Consider the following 24,586-nt stretch of genomic DNA (forward strand, 5'->3'; position numbering starts at 1 on the left):
CTTGATGAGTTGAATGTAAATTCAACCGATGTCTTGGCTCAATGGGGGTTTTCCCAGAGAGCTGTGGTTTTTGCTGCACATTCAATTACAAAATTAAGGATCATCATGACGCTCTTAGACATATTCCCCCTTTTTTTTACCGACCTTCCCTTCTCTTATTCATCGCCATCATCATCATCCTTCCCATTACTTCCATTCCCTTTCACGTCGTAGACTGCTAGCGTCCGACACTTCCCTCTCTCTTTTAGCTTAAAATATAACTCTCTGTTCTTCTTCAAGTCTTTGCCCTGAGCCATGTCTGCAGAGTCGCCCATCGTCTATGAGTTCGGTCTCGGTCCCATCTCGTGCCACGCCTTCAACCAGGACCACACTGGTAATAAACGTCGACAAATTCCTATCTCAACCACAAACCATATCGTGCCTCTGCAGTACTCGCCTCTCACTATTTACTAAATTACTCCATGCCCTCTCCCATAAATTATTTGTAGAGCTGGCAGTCTGCTTCAACTCCAATGTCGTCAACATCTTTCGTAAGGCTAGTGCTGGCTGGACCTTGGCTTGGGCTTTGGCCGAGCACGACAAGCCCGTGACATCCATCGACTGGGCCCCCAAGTCCAACAGAATAGTGACCTGCTCCCAGGACAGGAATGCCTACGTCTGGAACCTTGACCAGGCCTCGCAGCAGTGGAAACCCACCTTGGTGCTCCTGCGCATCAACCGTGCTGCGACCTTTGTCCGTTGGTCGCCCGAGGAGGACAAGTTTGCGGTGGCGTCTGGTTCGCGCTGTATCAGCGTCTGTTATTTCGAGGAGGGCAACGACTGGTGGGTGTCCAAGCACCTCAAGAAGCCTATTCGCAGCACTGTCCTCAGTCTGGACTGGCATCCAAACAACGTCCTGCTCGCTGCTGGATGCGCTGATATGAAGGTAAACATAGCGACCATCAATTGGGGAAGGCATTCGCTCAATTGATTCGGTCAGAGCGACTAATTTGGTTAGCGCATTAGCCATCATTCCGACTAGTCCAAGAAGGATTTAGCGCATTTTTCAGGCACGTTAATCTAATCACTACCGTTTTCATAGGCGCGCGTATTTTCTGCCTTCATCAAGGGCGTCGACAAGAGGTATGGTTACATTACTCTATTCACACATACTCTATTCACACATCGGCCTATGTGAAGTAACTGTGATGGTAATATACGTTTTTTTTTTTTTTTTTTTTTTTGCGCTTATTGATAGGCCTGCCCCATCCCCTTGGGGCGAGAAGCTGCCTTTCAATACTGTCTGCGGCGAGTTTTCCAGCGGCACAGGAGGATGGGTCCACAGCGTTGCATTCTCGCCCAACGGTGATTCCCTCGCCTTCAGTGGACACGATTCGACAATCACCATGGTCAGCCCTGGCACCGGAGCTGTTCAGACGGTCCGATCTAACTTCCTTCCCTATCTCTCTGTAATCTGGTTGAACGAGCACCAGATCGTTGCTGCTGGACACGATTGTGCTCCTCATCTGTTTGAGACCAAGGGACAGCAATGGTAATGTAGTGGAGGGACACATTGGTGTTTATGTCCGCAATTGCATTATATTTATAGTCATCTTCTCGTTTTGTTCATGACGCAGGGCATTCTCGGCTTCGTTGGACTCTGCTGTCAAGAAGGCTGATGTAGGAATCACTGCTAGAGATACTTTCCGCCGCATGGACAGCCGTGCTCAGTCAACCTCCTCAAACGACACTGAAGTCCTGACTCATCACCAGAACACCATCAACTCTATCCGTGCTTATGCTGGATCTCGCGATCATGTTGACCAGTACTCGACCTCTGGGATTGATGGAAGGCTGATTGTCTGGAACGCCAACAACATCACCAGGGGAATGGGCAACCTCCACATATAAGGACACAGGCGCCTGGAACGACTTTCCAATGACGACCGTTCGAAACTCGGAACTGGATGATACTTGAAGGGGTCGTGAATTGTTGTTGTATTCATCATGACTATCTTGCCACAATGGACCCATTATTGTGAGAGCAAGAAGACAATAAACTGAAGAAGAACAAAAAAAGGTACTCGGCCTTGCAATCTCCTTTATGCGCCTTGTTGTTTTTGTTTACTCTATCTTTTCGTGATAACGATCCAGTTTCCAGAAAGGACAAGGAACTCAATAATGGCTGACACACATGGAGAACAATGGACAGCAGAGGGAACGGGGCATTACGAGACAGGATAATGAGCAGGACTCAAATTCAACAACAACAGAGACAAAGAACATGTAGCACCACAACGCTGTAACTCGTCGGCAGAACTGATGTATTATACATGGTCATGGACATTCATATCGACAAAACAAAAAAAAAAAGGCACATGAACTGTATTCATTATTTTGGATAGATTCTATGGATTTTTCATGGACTTTTCATGGACTTGAGATGCGAGTAGGACAGAGGAGTGGCGGGAGTAACAGGACAATGGGATAGTAGTTGATTAAATGATTTATGCAAAGCTGATCTCGAAGCGCGGTATGTCGCCGCCGAAGAAGACCTTTGCACGAGTGAGCTGGATAAAGTCTTGGCCGAGGATGTTGAGGTGCGCAAAGTGAGCGTCAGAGGGCGATCTGGCGACCAAGAGGGTGTACCCGTTGACCTTCAGGGGCAAGCGCATGGAACCAGTACTGGAGCGCTCTTGAGCCTCACCGACGACGACCATGTCCTCAATGCCGAGGGCCCTGAGGGCCTCATCCGAGAGATAAGTTTGTGGCGAGGCTTCGAGGTAGAGAAAGTGGACGTGGATTGGACGGGGTGTACCTGTGAGGGTGAGGATGAATTCGGTGATCTGGACATGGAGCGAGATGATGGGTCGAAGACTTGCACCCCAGACGATGCCGCGGACTTGTTGTTGGTGATGAGGGTGGTTGGTTTCGTGAAGGTACTGTGCGCCGAGAATCTTGGAGAAGGAGTCATGGAGATCGTTTGGGAGGATGTCTTCAAAGTCGGCGCATATGGTTTTGAACAATTCGGCGCCACCTGCATTCATGATTGGGCAGGGTGGGCAGGGTGTTTGTACGTCGGAAAGTATGCGTTGAGTGGACTGAATTGAAGGAGGGTTAAAAGGAAGGGATTGCTGCGATCGGCAGCATTGATAGAACCCGAAGCGATGCAATGGAGCCAGGGGATTGAATTAATGAATGAATAGATGAATGAATTAATGAATGAATAGATGAATGAATAGATGAATGAATAGATGAATGAAGGAGTAAATGAAGGAATGAGTGAGTGTTTGGATGAAGATATGGCAAGAGAGGGGGGAAGCAACAAAAGAGTGGGCACCCCATAGTGAAAAACAGGCTATTGAAGCTCTATATACACTGCACAGAGATGTGGGTATACAGAAAAAAAAAATAGAAGCGGAGAGACTGTTCGAGAGGGTGCGAGAGTGAGTGGGTGAGTGAGTGAGTGTGTGAGTGAGTGAGAGGCAAGGGCAGGAGAACAACGAGCGAGCGAGCAAAACAACGAGAGAAGGAGACGGACAGGGGAACGCGCGATTGGTTCGTCTGTCGAAGGTTCCAAAAAAGGAAGGTAAATATGATCATACCCGCCCGATCCTCAAACACTATCCGCCTATAGAAAAAATCAGACTCGATCTGAAACGCCACGCGTTCAGGCGTGTCTGGACGCAAGGTGTGTCTGTGACCACATGGACTGGACTGCGCGACACGACGCGACACTTTGTTCGTCTCACTTTACTCACACACACACACACACACACACTCTCTCTCTCTCTCTCTCTCTGTCTCTGTCTCTGTCTTTTCAACTGTGCTATGCTGTGCTGTTCTGCTCTGTTCTGCCCTGTTCTGCTCTGTTCTCCCCTGTCAACCATTGGATACGTATACTCAAGTCGTGCAGTGCCCCTGTTCGACCTGTCCACGGCGAGGAGAGGGGAGGACGATCGTCCCTAAAGACTGTGAAGTATCTGGCCATTGGCTCTCAATGGCAGTAGCATGGAGTGCTCAATCTATTCAGGAGAGCGGACGGATTTGTATGCAAGTGCGAGCAATGAGGGAAGAAAAGAAAGAAAGAGGAAGAGAGAGAGAAGAGGGAGAGAAATATAGGGACGACCCATTGCTTGGCAAGCAAGGCAGGCATGCGGTATTGGGAGGGAAGACGATCTCGGTTCTCGGCTTGCACGCACGTGGTGTCCTTTCATGTTCTTTTGCTCACCCCATTCCCTAACATTCGCCGTCATGTTGCATGCGTACACCGCGATTTACGGCCTGGTCCCCTTATTCGTCGTTGTTGCACAGAACAGAGACAAAAAAATGCATGGAAGCAAAAACCAACAAAGTTGAAGAAGCGCGACGTTCTTTCAATAATTCATAACCCGACAACAAATATAAATATTTTTTATTTCTCGGGGCGACAATTGTAAAATAAATGACGTAAAGAGAAAATGCCAAGAACCCGTCCGCGCGAAGCACGATTTAGAAACGACCCGTGTAACGGCGGCTCCGGATTTTGTCATGTGCTCTCCCCTCTCGCGAGGTCACCGTATGATCTTCCCAATGCCTGTTTTGCTACACTGAGAAGGATGCCCACCATGGAGAGGGTCTGGATTCGTTTGCATCCATGTAATTACACACAGCCACTCGATCGTTGGCAACTGTCCTTGGAGGATGCAGCATCCGGGTTGACGAACAATTCTAGGGAAGTTTTACGGGGCAGGAACTTGTAAAACGTACTTTGTTGGTCGAACGCGAAGAGAGGACAAGCTGTAGTGCCGTGTATGCGTGTATGTGTGTGCGTGTGTATGTATGAACGTATGTGTGTGTTAGTTTTCTTATGCGACAGCGGCTCAGAACTCTCTCTCTTCACATGCTGGGGCAGTGCGGAAAAGGATCGTCCCAGTCTCTCATTTCATGTGTGGTGTTTGATGTGTGGGGTAGGGAGAAGAAAAATGCCCCTGCCCGCGGCTCACGGCTGCGGCTGTCAGCCAATGGGCTCGCGAGAATAACTTGATAACTTGTCCATGCCCGCTTTCTTGTTTTTTGCTGCTTGCTTCCATCCGTATCCTGCAGTCTTGGCTACTTCTGTCTCTCGCATTCCCACTCACTCACACACTCACTCACTCACTCACTCACCCACTCCCACACTCCCACACGTACACACATACACATGTTCGCTTCCTCTCTCTCTATTCTCGAACGAGTTTCCTGACCCAGTCCAGCTATCCATCTTTCCGATCCGCGTGTTTGCAACGCGTTGGGAAGTTGGGTTGAACAATCAATCCTAGAAGACAGGCAGTGAAAAGGATCCGAACCCGCCCCACAACAAAGAGAAATAAGATTCACCTTAACCCAAATTCCGCTTTGCTGCTTCTGCTCAGCCGGTTCCCACTATTTTTTTTTTTCAGTTACACCCCCTCTTCTCCCCTCCCTTGTATAAAAGGGTTCCTCATCACTCTGCAATTCCATTCCTCATCCACTTTCTCTCCTCATTCCTCCTCAACAGCCAAACGCCAGAACCAACCAAAACGCGTCTTACCGCACCAGCAGCAATAACAGCAACAACAGCAACAGCAACGACAAAAAAAAAAAGCACACATCACACAATCATGTCAACCTTCCAATCCGACGAAATCTTTGCTCGCCTCAACGAAGCCCTCGACGCCTTCACCCCCCAGGAGCGTCAGGACCTCGTCAAGCAAGTGAACGGCATCTTTGAATTCCAGGTCAAGAGGGACAAGTCCCCGAACGCCGAGGTCAAGGTCTGGCACGCCGAGGTCAAGAACCAAGGTATCATCAAACCAGGACCCGCCCCCGGTACCCCCGACATCACCATGTACCTCGTCGACGATGACATGGTCGCCCTCGCCACGGGTGATCTCTCAGGCGCCCGTGCCTTCATCACCGACAGGATCGGACTCAAGGGCCCGATGATGATGGCCATGAAGCTCGATGTGATCTTCCGATCCCTGGGCATGGGCCCACCCAAGGGTGCCGAGAGTGATTTGGGATACGATGGCTTCGAGTCGAGCTATTTGATTCTCCAGATTGCAGAGTACCTCCAGGTGCTTACGGAGGAGGAACGCAAGGCCGAGGTCGCGAAGGTCAAGGGCGTGTTCTTGTTCAATGTGAAGAACGGCAAGGGCGACACCGCGGTTTGGATGATGGACATGAAGAACGGCCTTGGTCAGATGAAGAAGGGCAAGATCGACGGACTGAAGCCGGATATTACACTGGAAATGAAGGATAAGGACTTTGTGGATCTGTTCATGGGCAAGACCAACGGACAGAAGGCGTTCATGACGGGAAAGATCAAAGTCAAGGGCGCGATCATGTTGGCCTTGAAGCTGGACACGATGATGAAGGATACACAGGAGAAGATTGGATTCTTTGGGCAGAAGCAGGCCAAGTTGTAAAGTAGCCCCCCCAACACACACACACTTCTTTCTCGCTCCTTTATTTTTTTCAGCTCGATACCAATTATAAAACACCAACATCTCAATATATAAAAAAAAAAAAAACGTTTCTGTTGCTACTATGGATGAGTATATGCACAAAAAGGATTCTATTTCGTCCTCATCCTCTGACTCTCTTCGGGGCTGTTTCAGTGGTATATACTCTCCTTCCTCCATGTTCTCTTTAAACGTCAGAATCCTGTCCACCCTTAATAAATCAGTGCATGAGCGTCTCTGAGCCTCTTGGCAGTCGTTGCACACACACATAGCCCCACGACCTTCAACACGAAGAGAGATGGAGACTACTAGTCTATTTACGTTCGGCACCAGGGACCCCCATTGTCTATGCCTCAACGTTGTATGAATCAACCCCCCCCCACCCCGAATCGTCATTGTTCTTAGGGCCGAGCACACGTATCAGGATGGAAAAACGTCTACCAGACGAGCTTGAATACACATTCGAAACGCGTAAGGTTAAGATCCAGTGAACAAGGTTGTACGGCAGAGCAGAGTGCATATCAAAAGGGACATGCTCCTCCCTTCCACCTTTAGACAAAGAAAAAAAAAACGCGCATGAGATACTCGCGAACATCTCGTTTGCGGGGATGCCCTCCTCCACCCGTCGCGTACACATCCTTCACGCAAAAGCGAGTTTTCTATCCATGGTTCACGCTAATGCACACCAAAGCGTACTATATACAACCGTAGAAAGTGTAGTTGTATAGACTATTATCCTGAATCATTTATTATAAGAACGACAAAGGCCACAAAAAACGAAATAGCAAACAATAACAGAGATGGGAAAAGAGAAAACGCGGGAGATATGCATATAAGACTTGTCATTCGTCTAGTTCAGCTTCGACTCGGCAAACTTCCTGGCCTCGTCCAATGCCTCCTGGACCTTGTCTGCATGTTCGCCTGCGCCCTGGGCAGAGTCATCCTTGCCACCCTTGCGACCGCCAATGATCTTCACCACAACATCGGCCCATTCTGTTGCCTTCAAACGTCCACCATCCAGGATCGTCTGACCAACCACACATGCGTGCGACACCTTGCCGTTTGATTCATCCACCGAGAACACGTATGCAGCCTTGTCCTTCAATTGCGTCTTGACATGCGTCACAACAGCACCAGTGGCCTTGGCGTTCGATCCAACGTCCAACAGGGCGACAAACACCTTCGACTCGGGGCTGGCCTCAAAGTATTGCTTGCACTGGTCAACAGCGTCCTTGACCTGCTTGGCCTTGCGTGCCTTATCAGCATCGTCAAATGCCTTCTTGATACCAGCAAAGCGCTCCTTGAAAACAGACTTGAGGTATGCAGAGATCACGATGTCGTCCAACTCCTTGGCAAGAACCTTGAGCTGTTGCTCCAAGGCCGAGCTTGACAGCACGCCAGATCCGACATGGTTGAGCTTCTGCTCAAACTCCTTGGCGACTCTCTCAGCCTGGTGGGCCTCCTCTCCGGTCACGGCAACAATACGGCGAATACCCTTAGCGATACCAGTCTCCTCAATGATAACAAACTGCTTGATGTCCGCGGTCTTTGCAACATGGCTATATGGAAACATGGCGAAAATGGTTGTCAATTGTTAGTATGCGTTTCCTCATAAGAAAGGATTAATTGAAGGACTGCTATAACATGTCAATGCTGATCACACGTACGTTCCACCGCAGAACTCAATACTGGTCTTGGCCCACTTCTCGTTTGAGACATCCTTCAAAATCTCGTTCACATCGTGTCCAATGCTGACAACGCGAACTGGATCGGGATAAACCTCGCCAAAAACAGCGCGAAGACCGTAGATTTGCTTGGCAATGTTCAAGGGCACTTCCTGGGAATACACAGCCAGATTGCGTTTGATAAAGTCGCTCACAATCAAGTCAGTCTCGTGAATCTGCAGAGGAGTCATGCCGGCCTTGGATGTGAAATCGAAGCGCAGCTTCTCAGGTGCAACCAACGATCCCTTCTGATCGACAACATTGCCCAGGATCTCGCGAAGAGCATAGTTGAGGACATGGGTTCCAGTGTGGTTATTGCGGAGTGGCCAGCGGCGGAGCTGTGTTATAGAACAAAAGAGAACAAAAACTATTAGGTTCATGCTCCATGATAACATACACGAGCACACATTCAAGAGCGATTAAAGATTGTGTCTTACCTCATCAAACTGGACAACGACCTCATCGCCGACTTGGAAAGTTCCGTACTTCAGGTATCCGGTGTGCAAAACATAGCCACCATAGACCTGGACGTTCTCGACAACAAACTCGGCCTTGCCATCAACAGTGATGCTGCCAGTGTCATACTCCTGTCCTCCCTGCTCAGCGTACATGTTGGTGCGGTCCAAGAGAATACCGAACGACTTTTGATCCTCGATCGAGGAGGTATCATTGGGGAATTCGTGGTTGCGGTAGATCAACTTGATATGGGCGTTGATGTTGCCGGACTGGTACTTGAAAGAATCATCGGTCTTGGGAACAGTTCCCTTGGCCTCAACGGCAGCAATATCGTGGACATCAAAGGCGACAGTCTCTCCAGCGCCAGCGCCAGAGCCTTTGCCAGCTCTGCTAAGAGCCTTGGCAGCCTCCTGTTGTTTTGCGAACTCCTCCTCATCCACAGAGACTCCGTTCTCCTCGGCCATCAAGCGGGTCAAGTCGACTGGGAATCCATAGGTATCATACAGGCGCCAGACATCGGCTCCCGAGAGATGAGTTGACTTGGAGTCGATAGCCTTCTGCAGGTATCCATCGAACAGCTTCTCGCCGCGATCCAGAGTGCGCGAGAAAGCATCCTCTTCCTCATTCAAAATCTCCTTGACATCGTCAACGCGGTTTCTGATCTCTGGGAAAGCATCGCCCTATACACACAATCACCACAATGTAGATGCAGTATTTATGAACAATGTCAGTCAAAATGAAAGGCTAAAATCTTCAGATCTTTCACGATAAAAGAAACACATGTATACGTACGAATTCGGCAATGACCGTATCCACCAAAGAGGAAAAGAATGATCCAATCTGGACGTTGAACTTTCTGCGGGCATAACGACAGCCGCGACGAAGGATGCGTCTGAGGACGTAGCCACGACCCTCATTGCTGGGCACACCACCATCCGAAATGGCAAAGGTCAAGGTGCGGACGTGGTCGGCGATAACTCTGTAGGCCATGTCGATGCCATCCTTGTCCTCAGCGCCCAGCAATCCAGTGTAAGAGCGAACTCCAGTGACGGTCTGGATGGCTTTGAAAATGGGCTCGAAAACATCAGTGTCGTAGTTGGAAGACTTGTCTTGAAGAATTGAAACCAAACGCTCGAAGCCCATGCCGGTATCAATGTGTTTGTTGGGGAGGGAGCGCAAGGAACCATCGGCCTCGCGGTTGAAAGACATGAAGACCAGATTCCAGACCTCAAGCACGTTGGGATCATCCTGGTTTACCAAGTGAGCGACATCGCGACCTCCGATACGATCGTAGTGAATTTCTGAGCAAGGTCCGCAAGGTCCCTGTTCGCCCATCTCTATTTATCATAAAGACATAAAGATACAATGATTATTAGCATCAGCAGTATTCATATCCCTCGATGTAACACTGCGCAGAATGTCAAACGACATACCCCAGAAGTTGTCCTTGGCGCTTCCGGGGAGGATGCGGTTCTCGGGAACACCGACTTTGAGCCAGAGCTCCTTGGCCTCCAAATCGGGCTGGAGTCCCTGCTTCTCATCACCGCCAAAGTAAGTGACGTAGAGACGATCCTTGGGAAGACCATAGACTTCGGTCAACAACTTCCATCCCATATCGATTGCCTCTTTCTACAAATATGTTTAGTACGGATTAGAGAGTGGTTCATGATAGGCCGATGACTTGTCCAAAAAAAGAAAAAAAGAAAAAAAGGAAAAAAGGAAAAAAAAAAACCAGTCAAGATGTACCTTGAAGTAGTCTCCAAAGGACCAGTTGCCCAACATCTCAAAGTAGGTGTGATGGTATGTGTCCTTCCCGACATCCTCGAGATCGTTATGCTTTCCACCTATCAGAATAACTAGTGGTTAGCCGCAGTTCGGAGGAAAAAAAAAAAAGGAGGGCCTGTTCGAGGCTCTTGGTTTCCCACACTCCAGTAGCCCAGAATAAACTTCACAGCGAAAAAAGCAAGTTCACATACCGGCACGAATGCACTTTTGAGAGTTGACTGCGCGTGTGAGCCTGCCGAACTCGGAGTTGGGATCGATGGTTCCCAAGAAGATTGGTTTGTACTAAAAGAGAAGAAAGGAAGCAGCTTTGGTGAGCACATGGCAAAAGGGGCTCTTTGTTCAGCGTTGATCAGTGCAGAGGAGAGCGAAGCAAAGAAAGGTACCTGGTTCATGCCAGCGTTTGCGAAGAGGAGGGTGGGGTCATCGTGAGGGATGGTCGATGAGCTTGGCACGAAGGTGTGTGCGTGCGAGTCGCGGAAGAAGGAGATGAAGGTCTCGCGGACCTTGGAGGCAGTCCAGTAGTCGGGGCGGAATGACATTTCGGTTGACCTGTGAGGGGGCGGAGGAGTAGAAGGAGGTGGTAGGAGAGGGTGTAAGGAGGTAAGGGTTAGCTTGGTGGGATCGACTTGAGAGCGAGGTGGATTTGATTCGGTTCTCTGATCGGGCTGGGCAATGAAGACGTACGGTATGGAGAGAAGAAGAGGAGGAGAGGAAGCAAGGTACGGCAGCAAAAAAAGGACACAGAACAGGAGGACGACCAGAGAGGACCCTTTTATTGTTTGGCTGCGTCCTCGTCCCTGCAACAAAAAAAAATAAAATCCTGTGGCTTCAAACGTGACTCAGGGTGGACCCATCCTGAGTCTCCACTGAGTCCTGCACATACTGGCAAAGAAACGGTCTCTGCTCCTGCCGCTGCTGCTGCCGTTCGTATCGGATCCAGGATGCACTCGAAGGGCCACATGGCTCAACGCTTTATCGATATCTTGCTTCGAACTCGGACACCGGCGTTTACATCTAAAGGAGAGCTTGCTGATCATAGTCTCAACATACATCGCATTCACGGTGTTCTTCGATGGGCGTATCAAGAACATCGGGTTAGTGCAGGGGAAAACAAGTATGGGCAATGTGTATGAATCCCTGATATTTCTTGTCTCTATTGCACCTGTCCTGCTTGCATTCTCCATAACAAGGGCTCAGGCAAGGTACGGAAGTAATGTAGTGTTCCTGATTGTCGTGAACTCTTATGTGAACATATCCTATAGCTTTCAGTACGTTTTCGCTAAACCAAATGCAACTGAACTTTGGTTTATCTTGATTCAGTGGGTTCCAAAGCACGAGGATCCACAAAAACTCGGCGAAAAAAGAAGACTCCGTGAATACTCACTTGGAGATACTTCAGCATTACTAAAACATACCATTCAAGTCTTTTTTTTTCACGAAAGCTGACGAGATCTGGTCCTTTTGCTTTGGCTAATTATCAACATCTCGGACGTGGCATATCTTGAGCGGCCCTATTTTCATATAATGCTGAGATTTTTTCTATTATCTCTTGTAGCGCAGACATCCTGGACACCATCAAAGAAAACTTTCTATAGACTGGCTCTGAAATCGTCCAAGATCAAGCACAGCGGTGTCAACAGCTGACTTTTTTTTTTTTTTTTTACCGCTTTCCAGTTTGCAGGACTTCTTTATTGAAAGGCACGGAGTAGTTGCAGATTATGGATTTAGTGTTTTATATACAGTTCAGAAACGGTAGCCCTTGTTCGTCGTCGACCCGAAATCCTCTCAGCGCCCGGAGACGATGTTTACCACGGAGATATCAAGGGTCACAGAAACTGATCGCACAAAGATCGCAGGGTGGATCTCGAAGACACTGCAGTAGCTTTGGAACTGGCATTCATGCTGTTATGTTATTATGTTAATACTCTGGATTGCGACGCATGTACGTTTCAAATATGCTGTCTATGGACGCAGGATTTGAAAGTTTTCGATTAAACAGGGCATTGAATCTTGCGAAGATCGATAATCGATGCAAAGACAGGAGGCTGGGCAACCAGAGTCAAACCAAAGATCCGGGATCTTCTGAGCACTTTGCAGTGTTCTTAACCGCGTACTTGTCTACATATTCGTTACTTTTAATAAAGCTACTGCTGGTGCGACAACTTTGCCTTGTCAGGTGACAAATTCCACCGAGCGCGTTTTACCTGGCGCCACGCCCGGGGCGCTTGTTCGTTCGTTTTGCTCCAACGCACACACAGCATCATCCCATCCTCGGCACCCATCCCCTTTCACGCCCCTAATCTCTCTCTCCCTCTCTCTCTCTCTCTCCTTCTCATCCCATCCATCCCATCCGCATCCGAAGCGCTTTCTCCTCCCTCTCAAATACACAATGTCTTCAGCAGGCGCTGCCACGAGTTGGCGGACCAACTTTAGCAACGTGCCGCCGTTGACAAAAAGCATATCCACAGCCATGACGGTCATGACCGCCTTAGGATTCGTCCTTCGCTTCAGAGATATGGCCCTGGTCAGCTATTCCGACGACGATTCGGGTTTGGATCCTAGTGCTCCATATGCAAGTGCAGAGGGTACCATTATCTCGCTCCTTGCCCTGGTGCCCGTCTCGTAAGTGGTGGTTACTGTATCAAGTGCTGTGTTAATTGCTGTGCAGTTCTCTGCCAAATGCTTTTTCAATTCACAATTGACAAAAACAAAGGGAGGGCAAAACTGACAGATCTACCCCCATTTTGTTATGTTATTGTCCGCATGGCGGCATTAGAGCACCTTACCGGTTCTGGACGTTTGCTACAGCTTCGTTCTTTGAGAGGAGTATCATCCAGGCAAGCAAGCGATCTGCACTTTTGTCGCCACTAAAGATGTTCAGGAGGCTTTTCAGGAGGATCCATATCTCACGCTGTAATCCTTCTCTGTTTTCATTTCTCGTTTGAACGGTCAAATTAGTTTGCTATCAACACAGTGGTCCTGCTCGGGAGCGGCAAATATCTGGAACGTGCATGGGGATCACGCGAGTTCTTCAAGTTTTTGGCGGTGACCAGTGTCGGTAGCATGCTCGCCATCTACTTTACTTGTCTCTTCGAGTACATCGTTCGCGGTAACGAGGATCTATTGTACGGCAAATGCAATGAGGCAACACATGTTTTTTTTTTTTGTTCTTTCAACTTTCAAATAACGTCTTTGAGGGCTGATAAAAACGGATCACCATCTTGTTTTTTTTTCTTTGTCGAACTATCAGATACGATACACGGGTTTATGGACTGACTGCAGTCATGGCCGGATTCTTGATCGGCTTTAAGCAGCTCGTTCCTGAGCACCTTGTCACCATGTGGGGCATCTTTTCGGTCCGTGTCAAGGTAACCTATCCGACTCCGTATGAAAGGCTGTAGGCATGGGATCGATCGATTGGGTACTAATACCATGGCATTTCCTCTCACTTTTTTTTTTTTTTTTTTTTATACTTTAGACCCTGCCAATGTTCTTTGCCCTGTTCATGATTTTCGAAAGCCTGATCACGCGCAGTCAGGTTCAGCTCATGCTGGCCATGTATGGCCTGCTTATCTCCTGGATCTACTCGAGATTTTTCAAGATCCAGGATGGTATCCGTGGAGACCGCAGTGAAACCTTTTCCTTTGCATCCTTCTTTCCAGAGGCAGCACAGTACGTCAATTGCGCTCTATTTCAAAATCGAATGATTCTTTTTTTTACCTGGTGGTCGCTGATCTGTTTTTCGTCACCGTTTTTTTTTTTTTTTTTTTTCTCTTTTAGACCCCCTGTCAAAGCCGTGTCGAACCTCGTCTTTGGCATTTTGGTGCGACTTCGTATCTGCACGCCATTGGGATTTGGTGCGAGCTTTGAGCGCGATCTTGAAAGCCCTCAGATGTCAGGCATGGTACTACCCATGACACAACCTGCTAGCCTGCGGGCAGAAGCAGAACGCAGAAGGTATGGATCGGGCTTTGCTGACATAGTCACAAAAGAAAAAAAGAAAGAAAGAAAGAAAAAAAAAATAAGCGATGGAGTTGTTGGCGATTACTTTATTAACACTGCTGTTTCTTTCTATCTTGTAGAGCATTGGCATTGAAGGCCTTGGATATGAGGCTACATGCGGCGGCAGGAAACAGCGCCAGTCTCCCAGGACTCAGTCAAAAGACCTTCTTGGGACCATCACCATCTGCAAACAACCCCATTTCCTTCCCATCAATACCAGCACAGTCCTCGTCCACAAGCAAGCCGAACGACGAGAGCGACGTTCTGTTTGAAACGACAGCCCTGGATGAGGACCTCGACTCTACCAAGGGCTCCAAAAATAGCAGCGGCAGCATTGGCACACCTAATACCGCATCTGGCGCAAAGAAGCAATGAGAAGCCAAGACGCTTACATCGATATATAAACATAATGCCATGAGAGCTAATAAAGCTCTCCTGTATACTGATGGCGATTTGAGCAGGCAAAAGATTGAAGAGTAAATTACATTAAGATAGCGGTAGAAATACAAATGCAGCGAAGAAAAAAAAAAGCGTCTATACAAAAAGATCATCGAGACCCCGCATGAATGATGGCCCACTTCGATATTGTTCCTGATCTTGGCCTGCTGTGCTCACTGGTACCTCTGCTCGTATCGAGTCGCTGTCATGCCACGCTGCTCCGGTATCACCCCACTTAGCGAGAAACAATTGCCACTCACGACTTAGGCACCATCGGAGAATAGCCAAGGACTTCGGAGGTTGAAGTTGAGACGGGTCGGTTGCATGGTGCAAAATATGATACCAGACAGAATCATCTGTATCGTTCTGCTTAAATGGCACAAAACCATTAGAATAAGAAGATATCGCAGGCGGTTTCAGCAGTGTTCCTAGCGCCCGTTGGACTTGACGGTGGAGTCTCCCGTCCAGCGTAGAAATGGATTGGCCAAAGTCCAAAAATGTGCTCTGGAAATTCCATAGTGCCCAGTGGTGTCTTTCCAGCTGTTGACCCAATCTTGCCTGGTCACGCTGCAGTGGATTAGCTGAGGTTGTATCGTTGCTAGTCCTTGTCGGATTGGCGCTTGGAGATAAAACATCCCCGGACCAGTTCTCCAAGGACGAAAGATTTTGGAGCTCACGGCGTACCAGCCCTTCAAACGATGAAAACTGCGTGTGGCCTGAGAGAAACTCCTGAAAAGATGCCTCCATTGACACAGCATCCTGTGCTCCAGGAATCCGATCTGTGGTCGATAAGGAGCTCTTTATCAGTTCAGCCATGGTTCTTACGCGATTGTGATCCGGAAAACTTTCTGCGAATTCAACAGCGTTCTCCTCAATATCGTAGTCCTTTTCAAGAGGTCCACCAATGCTCATCATCAAGCAGTAGCCGTAGTCAAAAGCAAACTGAACCAACTCCAGCAGCGCTTCTCGCCATGACATATTTCGTTCATCTGTAAGATAACAAGCAGTAAAGCGAAGAGTAGACAGATTAGACATGCATCTCCGAGGAACTTGAGCCATGCTGTCCTCACAATTATAGCTTACAAAAGGCGACATGCTCCCTCTGGATCTTCCGCGCCACTTTGACAATCGCTTCAATGGCCTGCAGTACATGGCCAAATAGATACAGTGCTCTCACAGAGTCTCTGCTGTCGTCCTGGGCGTAGTCCATATCATCGCCTTGAGCATTGAGATCGCCGAGACGCCTTCGAGTGCGCTCCATCCACAGATCATTGACTAGATCGAAACTGCCTGCCAAAGATTGCAACAGGGATGAGAACAGCATAGACGTTTCCTTTTGAAAACCTTCAAGCGCCTGTGTCATGGAATTATCTTCAAAGGATCCTGCGGGGATACTAGCCACCGAAGGAGTCCATGTCGGGGCGCCTGCGCTCAGGGAGCTAATATCGCTGGAAAGAGCTGCAATCAGAGACACCAACCATTGAATGACGGGCACTGATATGACCATCAGGCTGGGCCGTTGCGGGCGTGCCCGTGCCATCGTGTGACCATGTTCCGCTCCAGCATCGGTCGGCACCAGCGTTGAGCAATAGCCCTGCTGGCTGTCTGGCCCCAGAAATGCGGTCAAAAGAGGTCGGAATATCGAAATAAAGACCATTGTCCTGAATGAACCCATAACAGTGTTCCTATGAAGCATAAATTTCAGACAAGTGAGAAAATCAATCCTACTAGTTCTAAATAGGTCTAAGAAATGCAGGCATTTGCATTACAGTACGGGTAACTGCACTCACCACTGCTTCCTATCTTCTGCCTCCAAAGCGACGTTCCTTAGGGAGCTGGTTAATGTTCGCAATGCCTCCTTACAATGATCGAAGGTGTCTTTCTGCTTGTCGAGCTGATTCCCAAAGAGTGTTTGAACAGAGGACCTTGAAGGAGGTGTTGTCAGAGTAGAGGGTGGTACCCGCGCCGTGGTGGAAATGCTGTCGGTGCTCTGGCCTTTTGTAGTGCTGCCGTTACTCCCTGGCTGAATGCTGAAGAGTTGAGGTATGGTTGCAGTTGGCGATCTAGAAGCTGGCAAAAATCGCTCATTTGCGACTTCCAAGGCCAGTTGTTTGGTTAGCGTAGTGGTGGGCGCTTCTTTGTCCTGGTCAAAGTACTCATAGATAATTGATCCGGCATCCATGACCCTCAATCCAAAGTACGCGCTCGACTCCTCGCCATCCTTAGAGAGGGCGCGTAATCCAGCGCCAGGCACAGCGGGACGTGCATGAACACGGTTCTGAGAGAGCCAATCAAACCGTAAACTAGTTTTGCCGGGAATGATCCTCAAAAGATTGATGATCATCTGCAGCAAATCCTGGAAGAACTGCTTCTCTCCTGCTTGATACAGATAGGCGTATCCTCGGATCTTTTGGTGGATATAGACGCCATCCCTATTGCAGAAAGATACACGAAAATAAGTGGGCGTAAGTGCATTGCTCCCATAATTCCTATGAACAATCTGACGAGCGGTGTTCACGTGCATTCGGGGCTGTGGAAAGTGGCGAGACGAGGTCAGGAAGTTCAGAATAGAGTCTTGTGGACCAGCGAGCTGAGAGCTTTGCATAACCAACCCACAATGCTGGATGACATGGCCTACAACATGGTGGGCCAAGTCCACATGTGTGATGTTTTCCCGCACCATCCGCCTCAACTCTAGTCTCTATAAACAATATGACAATACGCATTAACAGGCCGAGATGTTAAAAGCTTCGTATTCACAAGATATTTAAACATCATCCGGCTCACCTCGTAGTCCCTCTTGATTTGGTTGAGTAGCAAACCCAGATATGTTTGGTAGCGAGACTTGACAGAATGCGCTTGATAATATGCTTTTGGATCCGCAGAACCGGGGGTCGGCCGAACTGCCATGTAGTGCTCTCCAATGTTGCTTAGGACTTTGGCCAGTAGTTGCAGCCTCGATTCTTTGAACTCCTGAAACAGTTTCGCATTCTGGTTTGTATCCACAAGGCTGCGGTCCACATTTAATTCACCTGACCGACTGAGAACATCCTTGACCCCAGTACAGTTGTAGTCCAAGTGGGCGATCGGCAGATCTTTGAAAAGGTTACGACAAAGCACCGGTCCTTGAGCACTGACAGCATCCACTGCAGCAGAATCCACAATACTCAGTATGGCTTTCAAAAAGCGATGCTGTACAGTCAGCTCGTGGACAGGAATGCTGACAGTACTGAACCAAACGCCGAGGAACATGTCCTCGTACGCCAATACAATGCCCGGGCTAGTTTCTGTCACCCGCATCGCCCAGACCAACTCATCCTGCAGTCTCCAGTGCTGTATCCAAGGACCGAGCCATGCTTCGCGCTTGAACGGGCTCGTTATGTCGCCCATCTTTATACGACGATGATCAAGCAGGATGACGCTACAGTCGGCGTAAATCGAAAGGATTCGCTCCGCACCCTGTAGAGACATCGATGCCAGATTCGAAACTACCACTGCGGTTGGGTCGCCGGAGGAGGCAGTGTTTCGTCGTCCTGCGATTTGCATAGTAGCAAGATAGCCTGTGGGCCCAATCTGCTGCTGAGCCAAGTTTCCTGGTATCGTAGACCGTGTCTGTTGTTGTTGCTTATCATGAAGAGCTTGCTGCCGTGCCTTGATCAGCTTCTCTAGACTTGGATAAATCCACGACAGTATCGTCTTCGCTAGATCTTCATCCTGAGGAAGGACCACTGGTATATCCCTGGGCGGTATAGATGTGGCAGTTGCAGGCACGATGGTTGGCTTGCCCGGCTCCGGGGCCTTTACATCCGATGGTGGCGAGGGATCCAAGAGATCCATGTCGTCAAAGACAAACTGATCGAATTCCAGCGAAGAAAACTCATCGTCCATTGAAGTATTGGTGTAGTTCTGGCTGGTGTTCATGCCTTCTGCAGCCACAACCTCCTGTACCTTGCTCTTTGCCGCCTTGGTCATCACATGCTGGAGGTGCACAATATGAGACCCTCTGAGTGCCAAAAAACTCTCGACAATACCAAGTGCCTGCAGTCTCAGTTCCGGAGGGTATGCCTTATCGGGATGAAAGAAACGAGAGAGTCCTAGTTGCATCCATGGCATTAGCATTTATGTCAGCATTAGGGTTGCGGATCGGCATAAAAGAGCTTATGGTAGTCGATAACCAGGAACTTACTCTGATCGAGATATGCGAGAGGCGGGTATGGAGACCCTCCAATATCAAGGTCCTGTTCGTTGCTCAATAAGCGACCGACATAGCTGAGTGCAGTTTCAATAAGAGCAGCCACTGGGGCCCGGCGTTTGCTACGAGACACATAGCTGGTGCCTGCATCAGTCACTGCTAAATCTTCCTCAAACGCCTGGCATAAGAACTCCAGTCGTTCAAAATAGTAATCCAAAATTTTCTTCGGCGATCGTCCGCCGTTCCCAGCGATGGCGCTGTGTTTATCCTGTCGCTGCCATGCTGTGCCAAGGTAAAAGATCGACTCTAGCATGATTCTCCGGGATGCGTCATCGCTGCCTTCGAAGTTAAGTAGACTCTTCAGCTGACCAATATTGGATGGACGAATGGAATCCGGTACCAGAAGTGCAACTACAAGCACCAAATTACAAGGGTTGCACAAAGAGGAATACGTCTGCTCGCTCGAACCGGACGACGAGATGGTAGTGACGATGGCGGGCGAGACGGATGAAAGTAGTCGCTTGCAGGCCCTCATCTTCTCTATCCTGCTTAACGCTTGGGATGATGTCCCCTGATTGGAGAGCGAGCCATTTGTCTGGAAGGCTGCACTTGCACTTGATGTCTGTAGCGTATCTGTAAACTCTCCGTCTGCGTAAATGGATTTGATCTGCCAATGGATCGTCTTTGCCAAGATTTTCAGGAATACCTCAAAGCATCTATCATACTCGTCCATTGTCTCTACGAACGCCATATTGGGGCCGGACTCGGCTGGCTGACCTACTTGTGGATCATCCATTTCCTGTACCTCGGCCCCCCTACGATCCAGGGTCGTTGCTGTGATCATCTGCTTCAAAAACTCTGGCAAACGATAGCCATGCTCCGTCGGCATATCCCGAAAGCCTCTGCCAGCAAAGTACCGATAGACAAACACGACGATATCCGCGCAAGGGGTCCAACCCCATGTATTGATTCGAGAGTGGCAGAATTGAAGCAACCTTCGCAAATCACGCTCCGTCTCTGTACTTTCAGCAGGCATATGCTCCAACCAGCCTTTCTGAAGCAAAAATATGATCAGCTCCCAGTTCTCGGTTGTACGAATTGTAGCATTGGAGCTTCCGTCTCTCTCAAACTGGTGAAGCCTGCAAACATCCTGCAGCAGTCCCATGACGTTGTTGCCCCGATCTTGCCACGAAGTAACTTCGACTATTGTCCCGTCCTTCTCAACTGAGCCTTCATCCTTCAGCCATATATCCCGAACGCTCTTATTGAACAACGACCAAAAGCCCCCCGAGGAGCCATGCAATTCTCCATATCGGCTGAGCACTTGGATAAGACATACCCAGATCTCTAGTACGTCCTGGCCATGGATCACGCCGGGCGATGCCTGAAGTCGGTTCAACGATGCTGTAAGCTGCGTCCAGAGTCCAGAGCTACCTGTGCTAAGTAACTGGTGCAAAAGAGAACTGGCAGTGCTGTTGACCGAGTCCTGTCCATCATGTAACTCGTAGCTCGCGAGAATATACCATGTCACCAACGCCCATCTTGCCCAAAGCAGGAAGGTAGACATTTGTGGGTGGTGAGACTTGATGTGCATCGTCTCAAGAAGCGACGCCAGTGCATCAATGACTTTGAACTTGAAAATACTCAAGAACGAAATGCGCTCAGCAGGCGACGAGACCGCTAGGCGCTCCATCAAGAGTACAGTCATGTTCTCAAGTGCTAGTAAACAGGCAGAAAGCTCGCTTGATGCAATAAGTTCATTGCGGAGGTTGCTGACATCTTGAACTCGGAAAGACTCATGGATCGATTGAAATCGCCTGTTGAAATCAAGAACAACTGAATCCAGATCACGCTCGATACTCGACATTTCCTCCCAATTAGTCACAAATGGTTGACCAAAGAAGGTGGCGCGGGCCGTGTTGCTAGGAGTTAAAAAACCCTCCTTGGGTTGAAGTGACATGGTCCGCAGCAGCTGTGAAAGCATGCCTCTGCCGATATAGGTGTCGCGCGGAAAGTAGAGTCCGTTCGTGATAATTTTGTCCGAGAAAAGTTGGTTCCGAGCGCCTGTGTAGATTGTGTCACGAAACTCGGTCGCCATATAGTTTGGATTCCAAGGTTTGAGGGCTGGTAGTGGTATTGGAAGACTCTCTGGCAAAGGTGTCTGTTCGAATCCAGGACCATCCTCGTTGCTCCACGGTTGATCCGGCATTATGTAGTCATCTACTGGAACGTCACCTTCCATGTCTCCGGTATTTTCCTGGCGTGTTGCCTTGCCAGCTCCTGGATGTTGACTATGATCGCGATCCCGGTGAGGCCTTGTTTTCCTCGGTGAAGCCTCGAAAAAAGGTTTGTTGACAAATTGTGGTCGGCTTGGCGCCGGTTGTTGTGGGTGCCAGCTTGATAGATGAGAGTATATCGTTCGCTGGCGCAGCACCTTTGGTCTGCTCTGAGTTGCCCGGTTTGGCTTTGACCGCGTGTGTGGCTGTTGGGGGCGCATCGGTTTGAATACCCGCAGCTTAGGGATGACTTTGGGACGGCACAGTCGTCTTGGTGGATGTGTAGGTGTGGTAGTATCGTATTGGTTGAGGGAGTGTTCGATATAGCCTGCACTGTCTTGGTATTCTTGGTCATGGAACGCATAACCGTCCCCAAAAAAGTCCTGATCTGTATCGGAATTGTGCCTCTCGTGTAGAGGACGGTTCTGGTGCCTGTAATATCCACGAATGTCATTTCCAGCGCGTTTCCTTGGTTGAGAATTGACGGCGCTGTCCTGAAAGTCGTCCGAAACAGCTGAATCGGATCCGGAGCCCACTTCCTGTGCGTCTGCCGAAGAGTACTCGCTGAGATGGCTGTATGAACGTGGAGTATTTCTAATGTGGCCATTCGCAGATCGACGAATTTTTGTTGACGGCAAATTCCGACTTACTCGACGTCGCTTCCTCGAGTATGTAATCGAGGAAGACGACTGCTTGGGCTTCGATGACCTATGAGGACCCCTGACAATCATTCTGTCGATCATGTCCAGTCGTTCGGCACGAAATGCTGGGCGACCTTTACTCGACGGATTCTGGAATGCCTGTGACTCCCTAGTCGATCTACTCCGATCATCTGTTGGATCCTGCCTCTTTGGTGAAGTTTGCCGCTCAGAATCCGATGAACCCGCATCTTTTAGGGACAATGACTTTTGATATTCATGGTTATAGGGCTAAGTGACAATATGAATGAAAAGTTAATTAATAATTTAGAGTAGAAATGATAGTAATTTCAAAATACATAACCGAGCCCATTTACCTCAGACGACAATGAGCGACTCTTGGACGGTACAATGTCCTTCAAGCTAGGATGGGACCTCCACATGTCGCCATGAGAATCGCTATCAAAATCAGGACTGCCCGGAGAAAGATCCCGAAATGATTCGTCCTCAGTCTCGCTCTTATCCTGTGCCAACTGGGCGATAAAGTCGTTCAGTGCACCACCACGATCTTGACCTGATGATGCGATCCGTCTTTTGGCATGGTGTGCAAACTGTATTTGTTCCGGCTCGGCTCTAGTTTCCACAGCGGACGCCCGTGTGCACGCCTGCTTTGAGCGCATCGATCTCAATGCCGCAGCATCATCTGGTAATAAATTCCTCTTGAAGAACGCCATGGGCAGAACGTGCTGTCGAATTTTTTTGGTTTTCTTGATCGATGGCAGGGGTTCGCTATCGCTATCGCTGAAGGAGTCGTGGGCCATGTCGACTTGCAAGATGTTGGCCACGTCAGTCCTAGATGGTGTTCCTGACATAGATCCGTCTGGTGACGGCATGCCAGCCTCGTTTTCTTCATCGGTCGAATGATGTGGAGTTGCCGAAAAAAATCTCATCTGGTAGGGAATCGCTGGTTCTGCATCGACAGGATCCAGAGGCTCCAGGGGCTGTAATGCCAGTCGTTCGAGTTTTTGTTTCGCCCGTGCACTCAGTGCCGGAGGCAGTTTGACGCGGAGAAGGGAGTCATTAACGTCCTTGGTTGCTGATTTGCGAGCATCTAAGTGTGTAGGCGTTAGGTATCGGCGGCGCAACTCCTCAATCGTTGGAAGGTCGTCATCATCCAAATCCTGAAGGAAAAAATCCATATTTGCCATAGTTCTTTTATCCTTTATCTTTTTCAAGTGCGGACGCTGCATTGACCTCAGGGGACCATCAAGCACATCTGGGTCATCGATACCGTCTACTGCGTGCACATCTCGCGCACCACGGTCCTCATAGTCTGGGTCTTCTTCGTCGTCCTGCTGATCCAGCAGAGCGAGATCCTCCCGCGAAAGGTCCCGTGCAAGGGAATGTCGAGAAGAACCGCTGCCTCGGCTTCCGATAAGTCTAGCATGCAGCTGCTTGTCGGCGGTGTAGGGCATACGCTGTTGGAATGTGCGTTCTCTGAGCGGATAGGAGCGGATAACCGGTTGATACACTTGGCTCTGATAATTCACCGGCAGTTCTGCCAAGGTTGACGATTCATTGTGGCCTGTAGAATGGTCGACGCGGTCCACAAAGCTGGTACTGGATTGACGCGGCTCAAAGATCCCCATGTTTTCGTCGATCAAGATGTCGATACTTTGAGTAGACCCGTCATGGCCCCCATTCTCCGGATGCTCTAATACTGGCTCATCTGTAACCTGCAAGTTCAATCCTTCGTCCTCAGAGTCGGGTACATCCTATAGTCAACAATGAAATAATACAAAATTATCAAACGGCGCTCACGAAGACGTAAACTCCAATGGAAGATTGACTCTTTTTTTTTTTTTTTTTTTTGAGATGGCAGCTCTTCCTCGCTTACCTGCACGAACAAGTTTGATGATCTGGACTCGTTCTTGCCCTGGCCTGCCAGTTCAGTATGAGAAGCAATAGGTCGTGGGATAGCGGTATAAGGTTTGACACAGGTCAACTCCAGTGGCCCTTCATCTGAGCCGCAGTTCTTCCTCCTAGCATTGACAACATCATACTCGGCTTCGTCTCCTGAGTCCGGGACAAGAATTTTTGACCGAGGCGGTATGGTTGTGGACGGTGCAAGGGACGATCCCCGTTGAATTTCAGATGCTGACGCCGTGTCCCAACTTGAGTTACTGATGGGTATGAAGTCATTTGGGGGTGTTGGCGGGGATTGCGGGACTTCTCCTTTTGAAGGATTAGGAGGGGAGCTGATGGTCGAGTGCTGTTCCTGAAGCACCTGTTCAGAGTGTTGTTTTGCGCTTCGTTTTGGCATCGGGTCTGAGTTGGGGCAGGCTGCACACGTTCTGCCTCAGACAGTGCCTTGGTTGATCTAGCCGGTATATTGGAACAGCGAGGTTATTGTGGTTAAATTGTTGTCCACAGCAATATTTTGGTGGCGTTTTCTGCTCCTTGATTGGCTAATACCTCGCCAGGACTCAATGTTCTGGAATCGCACTGGTATAACAAGGTGTGGGTGTGCGTAGTGCCGCTCGGTATTGCTGCTGCTATCCTTGAGGTAGAGTAAGGGAGTAGAGGTCTACGGAGGTCATGAACGGAATGTGTCCTGAAAAAGCGAGGAAGT

At 49.1% G+C, this 24,586-nt stretch overlaps 7 protein-coding genes across 7 annotated transcripts; 3 read left to right on the forward strand and 4 right to left on the reverse strand.

Annotated features, from left to right (window-relative positions):
- Window positions 1–75: 75 nt before the first annotated feature.
- Window positions 76–2,188, forward strand: BC939DRAFT_21106 (WD40-repeat-containing domain protein). The gene is made up of 5 exons (XM_051550705.1): window positions 76–373; window positions 489–925; window positions 1,082–1,122; window positions 1,238–1,531; window positions 1,617–2,188. The coding sequence occupies exons 1-5, from the start codon at window positions 295–297 to the stop codon at window positions 1,888–1,890; spliced, it is 1,125 nt and encodes a 374-aa protein (XP_051407037.1). The 5' UTR covers window positions 76–294; the 3' UTR covers window positions 1,891–2,188.
- A 61-nt stretch (window positions 2,189–2,249) lies between these two features.
- BC939DRAFT_21136 (uncharacterized protein) lies at window positions 2,250–3,356 on the reverse strand. Its single transcript, XM_051550707.1, has one exon. It carries the CDS (start codon window positions 3,024–3,026, stop codon window positions 2,487–2,489), a length of 540 nt encoding a protein of 179 aa, XP_051407038.1. The 5' UTR covers window positions 3,027–3,356; the 3' UTR covers window positions 2,250–2,486.
- On the reverse strand, window positions 3,208–3,773 carry BC939DRAFT_467354 (uncharacterized protein). The gene has a single exon (XM_051557775.1). The coding sequence runs from the start codon at window positions 3,580–3,582 to the stop codon at window positions 3,349–3,351; it is 234 nt and encodes a 77-aa protein (XP_051407039.1). The 5' UTR covers window positions 3,583–3,773; the 3' UTR covers window positions 3,208–3,348.
- A 1,330-nt stretch (window positions 3,774–5,103) lies between these two features.
- Window positions 5,104–6,486, forward strand: BC939DRAFT_467356 (SCP2 sterol-binding domain-containing protein). The gene has a single exon (XM_051557776.1). It carries the CDS (start codon window positions 5,601–5,603, stop codon window positions 6,405–6,407), a length of 807 nt encoding a protein of 268 aa, XP_051407040.1. The 5' UTR covers window positions 5,104–5,600; the 3' UTR covers window positions 6,408–6,486.
- Window positions 6,487–7,293: 807 nt separating this feature from the next.
- Window positions 7,294–10,947, reverse strand: BC939DRAFT_507826 (alanyl-tRNA synthetase; the record flags this gene model as incomplete). The annotated part of the gene is made up of 8 exons (XM_051560927.1): window positions 7,294–8,002; window positions 8,111–8,505; window positions 8,605–9,303; window positions 9,416–9,960; window positions 10,057–10,252; window positions 10,370–10,467; window positions 10,600–10,690; window positions 10,792–10,947. The coding sequence occupies 8 exons, from the start codon at window positions 10,945–10,947 to the stop codon at window positions 7,294–7,296; spliced, it is 2,889 nt and encodes a 962-aa protein (XP_051407041.1).
- A 1,514-nt stretch (window positions 10,948–12,461) lies between these two features.
- BC939DRAFT_467362 (eukaryotic integral membrane protein-domain-containing protein) lies at window positions 12,462–14,953 on the forward strand. The gene is made up of 7 exons (XM_051557777.1): window positions 12,462–13,030; window positions 13,185–13,245; window positions 13,367–13,533; window positions 13,659–13,776; window positions 13,887–14,080; window positions 14,189–14,365; window positions 14,491–14,953. Exons 1-7 carry the CDS (start codon window positions 12,798–12,800, stop codon window positions 14,783–14,785), a joined length of 1,245 nt encoding a protein of 414 aa, XP_051407042.1. The 5' UTR covers window positions 12,462–12,797; the 3' UTR covers window positions 14,786–14,953.
- BC939DRAFT_533141 (uncharacterized protein) lies at window positions 14,945–24,577 on the reverse strand (the record flags this gene model as incomplete). Its single annotated transcript, XM_051561686.1, has 9 exons — window positions 24,430–24,577; window positions 23,852–24,334; window positions 22,332–23,729; window positions 19,035–22,245; window positions 17,636–18,942; window positions 17,371–17,549; window positions 16,639–17,280; window positions 15,932–16,533; window positions 14,945–15,837 (listed from the first exon to the last, which is right to left on the reverse strand). The coding sequence occupies exons 2-9, from the start codon at window positions 24,275–24,277 to the stop codon at window positions 14,945–14,947; spliced, it is 8,658 nt and encodes a 2,885-aa protein (XP_051407043.1). The 5' UTR covers window positions 24,278–24,334; window positions 24,430–24,577.
- Between the last annotated feature and the right edge of the window lie 9 nt (window positions 24,578–24,586).

The sequence above is a fragment of the Gamsiella multidivaricata genome (genome assembly GCF_025024155.1).
Source record: "Gamsiella multidivaricata strain RSA 2152 chromosome Unknown BC939scaffold_107, whole genome shotgun sequence".
Taxonomy (NCBI): domain Eukaryota; kingdom Fungi; phylum Mortierellomycota; class Mortierellomycetes; order Mortierellales; family Mortierellaceae; genus Gamsiella; species Gamsiella multidivaricata.